Raw genomic sequence first — 13,979 nt, forward strand, 5'->3', positions numbered from 1 at the left:
TTAGTTTGACAACATAAAAATCTATAAAAAAATTAAATAGACCCATCCCATACCTTTTTCTTTATCAATTTACATAAGATATAAAGGTTGTGCCCAACCTCAGAAGCCATCGATTTTAAGTAAAAAATATTTTTATTGGTAACATTTATTGTTAATCTACAATCCAGGCATAATGTATGCGATATTGTGTAATGTGTCCTGTAAAAGAGCGGCAGGAGGCGCTATGGCCGGAACCGCCCTTGTGACAGCCACCAACGGAACCAGCGAGCACAGAAGCGTGTCCAGAAGGACAGACACAGATCCCGATACGGCAATTTGGCCCTGAAAGCATACGATAAAAATCAAAATGTCATTAAAGTAGTATCTATATTTATAAACTTCTCGTGTCACAATGTTCGTTCCCATACTCCTCCTAAAGGGCTCGACCGATTCTTATGAAATTTTTATGCATATTAGTAAGTCTGAGAATCGGCTACTATCTATCTTTCAAACATCTAAGTGATAAGGGGTGTCCACCCCAAAACATTTGTTTTTATTTTTTTATGATACAGCATACAAAAATACATACAACCCCTAATTTTTAACCCTCTACGATCAAACCCTATTTTTTATTAAAGCATATAATTATTTTTATTGAAGTAAAAAATGTTCCCTAGAAATAATATACATGGCAAAACAACGTTTGCCGGGTCAGCTAGTTATTATAGAGTTTAACCATTTGAACAATATTTTGAAGAAGGAATATATTATGATAATGTGTATGTGCCTATTAGAAAAAACAAACGATCACTATCATTAATGTGATTTTGGTTAGTATGTATTTACCGTAGAGTAGATAGGTACTATAAAAAAGCCTTTAGAGGTATCGACATACTTCATGTTCCTTCAGCCTCTCCCCGATGATGGCCAGACTCTCTCCCAGAAGCCGTAAATGAGCAGCGACCTCTACAGCCCCGCAGCCCGTGACCCGGTACATGCCACTGTTGTTGGCACCGCTACTTGTACTAACCGGCTGAAAAAATAATTTGTCCATAAACAACAGATTTAATTTCGGCCAAAAATAAATAATTAAGTTCCGTTATAGTCTCTTAAAACTGTTAGATCCCAATATAAAAGCGAATTTATAACATTATGAATAAGGGAGCGTTCAAGTATTACGTAACGAATTTTGGGAGGGGGGGGATCGTTTTGTAAAACTTTACGATGCGGGGCGGGAATTGAATTACGTGTTATTGTTTATATTATTGTCTATAATATATATTATAGAAAATAATAATATAATTCATAATAGTAACTAAAGAGTCACTAGGTGGTCACAAAACGTTTTACTAGACTTGGGTACAGTACTGTACTTGGGTACTGAAAAACGTTACGGCGAGTTCATGGGGGGAGGGTGTCAATAATCTCCAAAAATTGCGTTACGTAATACTTGAACGCTTATGGAGCTACTTTGTTAAAAATTGTGTATTCTACATTTTTGCCATTGTATGCTGTAAATAAATATAAAGTAATTGCTTTTCACTAGTAGTGTTCTGTAATAGACTTAGAATTATATAAATAATGTAATAAAAACGCGTTTATATCCATGTTTAAACATAAATTGAATGTAATGACGTTGTAGTTTAGACACAAAGTAATCTAAGAGTAAAACTTCTCCCAAATAAAAAAGGCCACCCCAAGAAAAAATAATACTCACTACAAGCGCCTGCTGCGGTGGCGTAGTGTGAGTGGGTTGCGGCCTATGTTTGGGCGGACGACCCGGACCCGCGTGACGCACTGGGGTCACACCTGAAAAATGAAGAGCAAACTACTGAAGAGGAACTACAGACACATTAACAAAATATTCTTCATTTTAATAAACAAACAAACACATGTTTATTTCCTGGTAAGTGAGAAGGACAAGTAGACAAGATTTTACAACCCTGAACCCTATCCCCTACTCGCTGGACCTAACAAGTTAAGGTTCTTACAGGACTTTGCCAAGGAATATATGCAATACCAGTACGGCCTTCATGCATGAAGAATGAGACAAAGAGTGTAAAGAAAGACAAGAACATAAGATTCAATCTAGCGCTAACAGAGGTTCAATGGCTAAGTACTTACTGGGGTTTGATATGATCTTGGTAACTCCCTGTGTCTCTTGAGATTTCATGATGGCAAAACGTTTTGCCTTTCGTTTCCACAAATAACGCTCATTGTAGTTTACCTGCACATCATAATCAAATTTCTTAACATTAAAAAGCTATTTATTTAATAAATTCTTGATGTTATATTTACTTGTAAATACAGTAGAACCTCGATAACTTAAACCTCGGTAACATAAAAACCTCTGTTACTTCAAAAAATACTATGTTCCCTTCCCATCAGAGCCCAAAACCTCTATAACTTAAATAAATAATTTATTTATTTATTCCTTATTTCCTATTTTTACAGTAACTTAATACTAATACAATAGAAAACTTACTTAAAACATAATATAACCATAACAAGTAAAAACTTAAAAATCTAAACAATTCTATAACTAATTATAAATAATGAAATTCTTGTGAATTCAGCCAGTGTGCAACTAAATATATCCGTCTCACAAGCAATAGTGTTTAGGGTGCGCAAAACACGCGTAAATGGTGCTTCTCTAAGTAAGTTCGTCCGCGCCCGAGGCACTGCCAGCAATTGCGACCGCTTACCCCGGCGAGTGTGGTTATTTGGCACACGCAGCCCCAGTCTTTCCAATATTTCCGCATTATATATTTTACCTCTAAGGATCTTAAAAAAATATAGCGTGATAGTAAGGTCCCTCCTTACCTCTAACTTGTTGTATCCAACCATGCCCAAGACAAACAAAGTTGGATACATTATTGGGTAAAATTGGTACACTCCATACAACCTCATGTATATGTATCTCATAAATTTATTTTGAATGCGCTCCACCATTAGAGAATATTTTTTTTCTTGTGGGGCCCAAAACATAGAATTATATTCCAAGTGGCGCCTAACAAGTGCATTATACAATGCCATTACCGCTTTTATATTTGAAAATCCTTTGGCCATACGCAAAATAAACCCTAAATTCCTATAAGCTTTTTTACAAATTATTTTTATGTTATCCCGAAAATTTAATTCCACGTTTAAATGAACCCCTAGGTCTTTTACTTCGGCTACTCTTGGAATTGGCTGTTTCTCCATGTTATAATTATAAAGAATCGGTGTCCGTGCTCTGGAAAAAGAAATAACAGCACATTTTGCAGAATTAAGCTGCAGTCGATTTTTCCTGCACCAATTTACTACCCGATCAATATCCTGCTGCAATCGTAGACAATCTTCCGCACTATTATTCGGCCGTGATAATTTAAGATCATCCGCGAACATTAAACATTTTGCCTCTTCTACTACCCCTGGTGGATCATTTACCATTAACAAAAATTCTAAAGGTCCTAAATTGCTCCCCTGTGCCACGCCAGACCAAGTGTAATAGTTCCTAGATTTAATGCCATCATATTCCACATACTGCTCCCTATCTGTCATGTGACTTGCCATAAACCGAATCAATGACGCAGTGAAGCCAACTTTTGCTAATTTCTTCAAAAGCACGTCATTATCGACCGTGTCAATTGCTTTTCGCATATCAAAGTATGCTGCATCAACTTGTCCTCCACTATCCACAACTGGTACTATGCAAGTCAAGAAGCTTAATAAGTTGCTCGTGGTACTTCTTGCTGCTCGAAATCCATGTTGTGAGTCAGAGAGTTGAGATCCTACCTGATCAAGAATGCACTTTTGAAGCGCTGACTCCATTACCTTCGCTGGTGTTGACAGAATCGCCACCGGTCTATGATGGTCTACTTTGTCACTTTGTCTACCTTTAGGCACCGGAACCACTTTGCTAATTTTCCAACGATCTGGGAATGTTGACGCTTTAAGGCTAAGATTGAATATATGGAGAAGGGGTTCCGACTTCCGCCAATACTGCCCGACAGTCTCTAAAGATATACGGAGGTATACCATCAGGCCCCGCGGACTTTTTTGGTTTTAAACGTTGTAAGGCATTCCGTACCTCCTCTAATTGCAACTTATCTACGTGAACCAATGTTCCCCCATTTCCACAATCCGCCTCCGCAATAGCTTTCTTAACGTCAAGCTTGGGCTTTTGCGTAACATACACTGAACTGAAATAATTAGCGAATTCCTCTACCCTCTTATCCATAGTTAACTCTTTTCCGTTACTAACAATACCCCTAGGCTGTCTTTCAGCCCTTTGGCTCTTTACAAATTTCCAAAATGACCTAGGATTTTCTATGACGTTCGTTTCAATAACTTTCCGATACCTATCAAATGCCTTAGCAATCCCTACCTTTACCTCAGCCCTACACAAGCTAAACGGTTGGTAGTCACATTGCAACTTAGTTCTCTTATAACGCTTATGTAGCTTAGCTTTCCATTTTATTTTACGAATAATTTCATCATTATACCATTCCGGATACGCGTGTTTTGAGTGAACATATCCTTTTAGGGTTTCTTTTGGCACACAATCGTCAAAGATAGTATTTAAAATATTATAAAAGCTATCTAGACTCGCATCTAAGTCCGAAGAAAATATACTAGACCAGTCTGCTGCTCCTATCCTCGAATACAACATATTATCGTAATTGGCTTTTTTGAAATTTCCATTTCAATGGTCTACCTACCTTATCTACCGCCTTCGTATATTTCACCAGGAACGCCGCCGATCGGGGCCATACACACACTTGAAGCGGTGGATGTTGTTTATCCACTGACACCAGAGGCTGATCAGATACACACACATTTACGCCGTTAACCCCCCCAACCTTGCATAAAACCAGATCCAAAATTCTTTCATTAATATTTTCTACTGAATTGCACTGGCTGAATTCACAATAATGTAAAAAAATAATCCTCAAAATAATTTCTAACCAAATTAGAACAAGAGTATAAATTGAAATCCCCTAACACTAATACACTACTATATTTGTGGCAATAATCTTCTATTATTTTAAATAATAACAAATATTCATGATCATTACTATTAGGAGGAATATATAAGACACACACAAAAAATAAAAACCTACTTTTTAAAAAAACAGTCGCACAAACAAGTTCAAATGCCCGACACTCGATATATACATCGCTAGGCAATATCACTCGCCTCATCTCTAAACGCGGAGTGGCTATCAAACAGGCTCGACCCTGCTTGCGGCCGTCCGCGCGATCACATCGTAGTATAGTAAAGCCTATTGGAACCAACTCAGCATCAGCTATTGACTCATTACAGCCTGTCTCTGTGACAGCAATCATGTCTGCCTCTGCTGTCAACACACTTGCGTTAAAGTTAACTAATTTAGTCCGAAGCCCCCTTACGTTTTGATAGAATATATCAATTGGTTTACTTCCACCCTTCTTTACTTTTGTTCGATCTCCGAAACCACACCCAATCACAAAATTCTATATTTACTGGCCAATTTTCAGGTTGACAGAGTACCTTATATTCACTTTCTGGTACACCAATAATAAAAGAAGCATAGTCCCTCTCTGTTTTATGATTTATCTTTTCTACGCTAACTGTCACATTTTTGTTATATATTTTTTTCACATAGCTTTCCAAACATTTCACCGACGTTTCCTTTTTTAAGCGCCATACGTGTAAAAACTTCTTCCGCTCGGTCCCTTCAATCTGTATAGCGTTTCTGCAATCACCCTTTTTTACCTCTTTTCGAGGGTATTTGCTCCGGGGACTGTCATCGCCATTCAACTTTGCCTTGGTTTCCAACATATTACACTTTTTTCGCAATTTCTCCTTTACTTGCTCTTTAATCGTTGGCAATCCGTTTTGGTCTTCCATTTCTATTGACGCCGACGTCGTGGCCTCACATTCCTTCATGGACGCATCGGTAATTTGGCTATTATGTTTTAGGACATCCACAAAAGATTGCACAGGTGTCGTTGTATTCAAACCGGTCGGCTTATTTATTATTTCCTCGCCAAATAGATCGCATTTTGTTTTTTTTTCGACTACCCTCATTATTTCCCGTAATTCTTTTAATTCCAATTCAGCATTAATGAATCTATTTTGTAGCTCATTATAGTCTTTTTTCTGCTCTTCAAAGCGGTTCAGCATGTCTTGCCTAAAATCCTTCATTTCTTTAAGCAAGTAACTGAAATAATTTTCAACAAGAACATTATTTTTTTGAGGACTTACGCTTTTCGGTGTTATAGTAATTTGAGAGTAAATCTCTGTATAGGCCCTCAGTAACTAAAAGAAATGTTTCCACAACCTCTATAACATAAAATTGTTTGTGAATGAGTCATTTTGAAAGAGTGTCAAAACAAATGGTTTCGGTATTTATTGCTTGCACGTGTTTACTATGTATTGTTAACGTAAACAATACATTACCTATTGTTTGCTTTATCTAAATTCTTCAAAGCTTTGCGGCGGTTAGCTTTGTGACAACGACTTACTTGCATCATAAGTTTTTTGATCGTTGTCCTGGAAACATCGCTTTACTTACTGTGTGATAAAACTGTCTTAAAATCAGTACAAAAAGAAAACTAACAACCCTCACCTACGCTGATAAATTAGAAGCTATAGAAGCAGTGAAAAATGGATTGAAAAGGAAAGAAGTTGCGGCTAAGTTTGGAATACATGAGAGTACATTGTCTATCATCATTAAAAAAGAAGCTGAAATCTTGAAGAAACAAGAATCAGGAGAAAGTCTTCAATGTAAAAGACGCAAAATTGCCGAATTCCCTAATTTAGAACAATGTTTGTTTACGTGGTTCAAACAGTGTCAAAACAAAAACATCAGTGTTAGTGGACCCATACTGAAAGAAAAAGCTGAAGAGTTCGCTAATTCTCTGAAAATCAAAAATTTTAAAGCCAGCAATGGCTGGTTACAGAATTTTAAGAAACGGCATGATTTAGCCTTTAAAAAAATATGCGGCGAAAGTGCGAGCGTTAGCAAATCAGTCTGCCAAGAATGGAAACCTTGATAACTTAAAACCTCTATAACTTAAAATATTTTGTGTTTCCCTTGGACTTTAACTTATCGAGGTTCTACTGTAGTACCTACAAAAGGCAGGCAGATAATGAAACATCAATAAATAATCTAAAATTAAAACATACATTAGCCCACATTTCTCCCAGCCGTTTTGAAATAGCTGAGAAATCCATATCAGGATGTTTTCGTAGGAGATCATTACGGGCCTCCTTTGCCCACATCATGTAAGCAGTTATACGGGTTTTACCTGAAATTCAGAAGTTTGTGTTTTCTTGTCTATACAATGAACACCAAAAAACATAAAATTTATAATATTAAAATAAACCACTTCTGCAGATGCAAAAGCAAGCTAATTGTTTTATAGATGTGATCAATTACACTTGCTCAATAATGAAAAGTTTTATTACAATAGATAATTATAGAAAAATGAATCTATGTAGTTGGCTAATAGGTAATAAAGGAAATAATTATACATCTTTGTATTTACCTTTGTCTTTTCTCTGAGCCTTGGCCCGTCCAACTACTTTTCCATCCTTCACAATCAGTTTCTTCTTACTCCCACGCTCCATCATGTACAAGGAATTTGCTGGGGTGCGAGGCGATCCCTCTTCAGACCCAGAACTATCTGTTTCCATACTGAAATATTACTTATTAGTATATATTGTATACCAAAGGATCTTTTTTGTAAAAGGAAGTTCCTTAGTAAACTACGAGAATCTTTAATCAATTATGATGATAAAAAGCTATTTTACTATATATAAATAAATTATTTATAAAGTACTTGATTCACAATATCAGAATACAATTACATACCTATCAGCATTTTCAGCGGTATTTTCATAATAATCAGACTCGCTGCCAGACGCAGTTCCCTCCTCTACTGGCTTTTGTTGGGCTTCAGGAAACTGCTCTTCCTCTTGTCGAAAACCCGAATAAGATTTTACGGGAGTCTGGCGTCTATACCTCGTCTCAATATCATCGGGCGACTCAAAGTCCATCAACTTAGAGCTTTTCTTCCTAACACGACCACTTCGAGACACCCCAGTTACTTCTAATGGAAAAATTATATTTAATTTCAAACATAAAGACTAAAAGTAAGCGAAATAAAACCACTACTTACCTTCCTGCATTGTTACAATTGAACTAATCTTTAAATACACATTAAAATATTGATTTCCTTCTGTTTGGAAGAGAAACTTAGTGTTTTTACAAACATTTTTTTTTTTTTTTTGGAGTTTATGGCCTGGTATCTAGACCTTTAGGCCAAACAATTTTGTTTTGTTCACAGACTACGGATTTGACGTTTGTTCAATTAAGCCCATAGATAAAAAATGTGCGTTTTCCAATTGCAGAGCATAATGCGACTCAGTGCCGCACAATGCCGCATAATACTGAAGCTTAATTGGAACGTGAATTAGTTTTCAAATGCATCAGCAGAGTGCGCTAAGTCAGTGTTGAAAAAAAAATGTTCTGAATAGAGTTAGCAACCTCATTAATGTATAAATAATGTGGTTAACAATAATAATTGGTAGAAAACTTTTTACGCTTATTTTAATAATCAAATTAACATTTTTTTACTGAAATAAGAGAAACCTTTAAAGAATATAAGGTTTTAACAAGCTAAAATAACAGTAAAATATATAGTTTCATGTAAGAAGTTTACATCATTTACGTTTTGAGTAATTTTTTTTAAATGATTTCTAAAAAAATTATATACTTTTTCAAAACCATTGCAATGTTTACAAAAGTATAATCCTGTAAAATAAATTTGTTTACAGATCCTAATTTTAAAATAAAATTGTATTCATATTTTAAATGTGGAATATAAAAAAAGTTACTATTTATACCTTCATCCATACCTATATTTATTTTTTTAGCTGTTTGAAATAACTTTAATTATTTTCAAAATCTACGACGAAACGAAAGCCTTACAAAATTTTCAACAATAAATAATATTTACTAACGAAAATTTCGATAAATGCCAACTTAATGAAAAACACTAGTCAATTTTCTGTCACTGTGTTGGTATTTATTACGAGAAGCACGCGAGAGCATTAGTTTTGAGTTTTGAGAGTGCTCAATTGTGCGAAGCGTTGCTGTAGTTGGAACATTCAACGTTGAGCATTATGCCGCATAATGCACTCTAGTGCTGTAATTGGAAAACGCACAATATTTACATTATACTGGGAAGGGAATAAGCCCCTCCGGGCTGCCACAGAACACAGTCTCCAAAGATCTACTGATAAAGTACAATACAGGTGGCCAAAAAGTCATAGATCAAACGCAACTAGGGGTTAGATGGGGTCATCATCTGCAAACAATTGTTGTACGGGAGGTCCTCCAGCTCAACCCCTACAGAGTTAGACATGCTTGGTTGTTTATTGGGTGTATTGAAGATAATATTAAGTTATACGATATAAAATTTTCTCAAATCATAACTTTTTGTGCACTTCGGACCCCACTGTGAAGAAAAAACACTCTACTGAGAAGTGACCCTGTATAACAAGTTTTGGCGCACTTAATAGGGATTAGGGAATAGCCGCTCATGGCCAAGCGTGATAAGAATAATGCCTTTTCAGAATCCCAGTCCAGTACCAATCTAGTGGATATTATGAAAAAGATACAGGCTGTAGATATTCTCGAATTTTAATAAAAATTATTTGAAAAAAGTCAATTTTCTTATAAAACGCAAAATAAATTAAAACTCTGCTGCAGGGGTTGAGCTTAGAGACCTCCCGTAGAACAATTTTTTGCAGCTGACCTCATCTATCCCCTATTTGCGTTTGATCCACGACTTTTTGGCGACCCTGTATATACCCACATTTTTGAGTATATTACACGAGGTACACACATTCTATATAGGATTTTGTTGTCCTCCATTTTTATTGGTTTTAGTAATATTCTTGTTAAAAATTTAAAAGTGTGACACCACTTGAGATTTTTATATAAATACTAATCACAGTCCTTCTACTTGTAAATATTTAGAAAATTAATACTTAATCTCAATCATATCGTTTCAATCATTTAGAAAAAAATTATATGAAACGATTCAAGTTTCGTCAATACATAAAAATTTCGAATTTGTATTTTATACTAGTATAAACTGGTATGTATTTTGCATAACATTCTTGAGCATTATAGTTAAAAATAAAATACAATTAACAAAGATAATTTATTGTGCTAAATCAAGTATAACAAAACAAGCCATAGATATCCTTACATATTAGTACAAAAATAACCCTTTTATAAATAGGTACATGAACATATAAAATTGTTAGCTGTGTAATGAAATTGTAGAATAAACCACATTTATGTACTTTCTGAATGATATTAGATGTATTATGAATGTTTTTTACTTTAACTAACGAGCCTTGGTGAATAACGTTACAACCTAGGAAATTCGAATTAATATATTCTTAAAAAATTCTCAAGAACATTTAAGGCGACGCGCTCCTTCCAAAAACGCAAACAAAAACTTTAATTTTTGTTTTGAAATTTAAATTGCAGGTAAAAAGTACTGTATTTACGCATGAAAAGATTGTTAAGCGATGGCCCTAATATTTTAATATAACATTCCACTTTAAAAAAGTTAATACATATAAGTAATATTTTGAGGTTAATAGTTTAATAAGTTAATACCTGCATAAGCAAAATTCAATATTTTGTTAATTAAGTATTGAATGCCCAGATTTCTAATTTAAATGCTAAGTATACACATATGATTACCACATCACATTAAAAATACAGTTAATTATAAAGTCTGAAAATCGTTTACATTTTTGTCTACTGAATCAACTTACACGGCCAAAAATATTTCCGAAAATGACAACTACACACATAAGAATACCAACTGCAGTTAAAATTTGATTTGTTTCTAGAGTCGCTGGAGCTACTTTTTCCCGCTCTTTATCGTCATCTAAATCTTGGTGAACCACAGATAATGCTTTTGCTAGTTCTGCGTCAGATTTCGCGCTTGTTTGAGCGGAAGCTAGAACTAACTTTTTTAATTCCCTCATTTGAACTTCGAAAACATGCTCCTGGTGATGGAGATGATCTGAAAATACATAAATAAAAATTATATCCAATACAATATTATTCCATATTTATACTGTTGGCATGCAAACAAACCGAAATAAGGTTACCAAGCAAATATTAAATGTCTGTAAATTGGTTATTTATTCCTAAAGCACACTCACAGAAAATACACTAAAAAAAAATGAAATTGCAAGTATGCACAATAAAAACATTTAAAAAAATCTCACATTCACTGTTTAAATAGTAATTGAAGGATTTATAAAAAAATACCTATTAATGATGCCTGTTTGTTGACTAGATTGTTGATATTATCTTGCATTAAAGTTAAATTTTGTGCCAGTTGTTCCTGAAACATTGAAAACAGATATTTAATAAATTTTCTTCTTATCAACAGATTACTAACTTGAATCCACTACATAACGACTTTTTAAATTAAAAGTTTAGTTTGATGACTTGTGATGATTGAGACAACGGAAACATATTCTTTATATCTATTTATATAATAAATTTTATATGATATTTTCTTTCTTGTAATCAATCCAAGTAGCCTAGCCTAACCCGGTCTAATAAAACCATCTCAAAAGATTGCTACAAACATAAGTATGCACCACAGTTTAAATATGGGCATAAGTATTATTATTTATCATATACATCATGGTTTTAAACACCTGATAAGCGAACTCGGTCTTCATAGCTTCAGTGATATCAGCCCGATTAGCTGTTCCACCCCCTGCAATGGTATAGAGTACACTTGCACTTCTAGCCATTTGTTTTTCCATCATATCTCTAAACTCTGCCATCTTTAGTCTGTTGTTTATTGTAGAGCCAGCTATTCCTAGTGCAGTACCTGCAAATATATAATAACTCATATTAATATAATACAATAGCATATAGCATAGAAGTATTGTAGAATGGAAAATAATTGATTTAGTTTTAGTTTTTTTTCTGAATATTGAAAAATTTAGTTTATAAATTGTTTCTATATATTCTATTTCTGCATTAAAATGAAGAAAATAATGATTACCAAATATGTTTTATTATATTCATGAAAATTTAGTACTAAAACTTACCAAATATAGAAGCAACTATATACCAATACTTATTTCTTTCAGCATGAGCCCTCTCTCTTTCATGTCCTAGTTTAACCGCTGCTGACATAGTTGCAAAGAGTTCTCTTTCCTCTCTTTCTGCTTCTGAGAAGAGAGTGCGGGCAGCACGCTCTTGGATAATGAGCTGTAAGGTGCAAGTAAAGATAATTTACTTAATATTTGTACAACATTATTTTTACTGTTATATGACAGCCCAAATATTAAACTTAGCAGCATACTGATACATAAGTATTTCAGCTTCTAAGAATTAATTAAATTGTATGATAATTTTTCCTAACTCACTAAGATTTTACAATTTCACAATCCTATTGTAAAAAAGAAACCCTTAACACCTCTGCTCACAACCTTTTTAAACCCCTATTAAAAGGATTCAGATGAAGGGTGTCCTTTGTTGCAGTTTGGGTGGTGAGGCTGTTGTGGTCATTTTACCTTATGTTCCTCAGTGCACAAATGTAAGTATTTCTCATCACCCTTCATAGTGTTTTGCATTTCAGCATGAAGTTCCTTTAATCTTGCTTCGATAAGTGCCAGCTCACGCCCAAGTTCACGACGTTTGTCTTGGGCTGTCATGAATTTTTCCTGTAATATTGTAACAAAAAATATTTTAATTATTTATTATAAAAAATATTTCGTACAAATAAAGCAGTCTGGAACCTATGATCAGGTAAGTATTCATTTCAATTATGTGGAATAAGTGAGTATTTATAGCAATGAAATATTAATGTTTAATTGAAATTTTAAAGATTCATTATATACATTTGATAATTATATACACATTTATTTATTACTACTATCTTGCATAGAAATATATTGCATTAAGATTATCAGTGATCTGACTGTTATGTAAATAAAAAAGATATCTAAAATAACATTATTACATAACTGCATATACTTAAGCTAAACTGTAATTTATACTACCATTATGATGGTAAAAGAAAAATATGATTAGAACCAACATATTCTATGATTCCATTAAAATTATAAAATGAAATTAATTATTTTTAATTTACCCATAAAGTTTGTGTTAAAAAATGACTATGGATTTATTTCTGATACTGATAAATTATGAGTATAACTTTAAATATAGAAAATGATATGAACAAACCTGTGCTTCCACGACTGTGTTCTGAATCGCCATAATTTCGTCGATACCAGTGAATTTCTCATATCTATTAACAATTTCCTTCACTTTGTTTACGACTGCGTCTTGTTTAAATCTGTTAGCCATAGCAGAAACCCTTTCAGCAGGTACATACTTGGTTACCAGCTGATCTACTCTTTCCCGGCTATTTACATTCATTTGTGCCATTTGAACCTTGTCTTTGACCTGTTGTGCGAATCTACGGAGACGATCAGCCATAATTTCATCTTCTATCACTTGCTTTTATTTATAAAGAATTGAACATTCAGAATTCCAGTTTTTTGTTGAACTATGATTTCATCTTTTCGCTCAATTTACAATTATGAATTTTAATTATTGAAGTTTACAAACCTTTGTCATCTGTCAAATATAATATGTCAATATAAGGTGAATGTAATATGTAAGTGTCAACGCCAAATTTCGCAATCGTTTTTTTAAGGCTCTGGCACGGTTTGTGCATTAGCCAGCGTCAAGTATAAGATTTTTTTATAATTCGTGCTTGCCTTAGAACTTTGACCGTGTCCTCCATGTACTGTTTAGGCACTCGCCCGGTACCGCACAACCGTCCTAAAGGCCGAGAACAAATTTAAATTAAAAATTAAACTTGCCCTCGAACCGGGAATCGAACCCGGTACACCTCACCTAGCTGCAACTTAATAAGACCGCTAGGCTATGAGGCCCCTT

The 13,979-nt window shown here is 34.2% G+C and overlaps 2 protein-coding genes across 2 annotated transcripts; both read right to left on the reverse strand.

Annotated features, from left to right (window-relative positions):
- Positions 1-133: 133 nt before the first annotated feature.
- LOC125055081 (HMG box-containing protein 4) lies at positions 134-8,224 on the reverse strand. The gene is made up of 8 exons (XM_047657305.1): positions 8,131-8,224; positions 7,824-8,061; positions 7,498-7,646; positions 7,136-7,257; positions 2,104-2,206; positions 1,697-1,788; positions 875-1,012; positions 134-321 (listed from the first exon to the last, which is right to left on the reverse strand). Exons 1-8 carry the CDS (start codon positions 8,138-8,140, stop codon positions 157-159), a joined length of 1,017 nt encoding a protein of 338 aa, XP_047513261.1. The 5' UTR covers positions 8,141-8,224; the 3' UTR covers positions 134-156.
- A 1,944-nt stretch (positions 8,225-10,168) lies between these two features.
- Positions 10,169-13,631, reverse strand: LOC125055390 (mitochondrial potassium channel-like). Its single transcript, XM_047657838.1, has 6 exons — positions 13,260-13,631; positions 12,584-12,733; positions 12,116-12,278; positions 11,714-11,892; positions 11,316-11,391; positions 10,169-11,064 (listed from the first exon to the last, which is right to left on the reverse strand). Exons 1-6 carry the CDS (start codon positions 13,512-13,514, stop codon positions 10,802-10,804), a joined length of 1,086 nt encoding a protein of 361 aa, XP_047513794.1. The 5' UTR covers positions 13,515-13,631; the 3' UTR covers positions 10,169-10,801.
- Positions 13,632-13,979: the final 348 nt, after the last annotated feature.

The sequence above is a fragment of the Pieris napi genome, chromosome 13 (genome assembly GCF_905475465.1).
Source record: "Pieris napi chromosome 13, ilPieNapi1.2, whole genome shotgun sequence".
In the NCBI taxonomy this organism is placed as follows: domain Eukaryota; kingdom Metazoa; phylum Arthropoda; class Insecta; order Lepidoptera; family Pieridae; genus Pieris; species Pieris napi.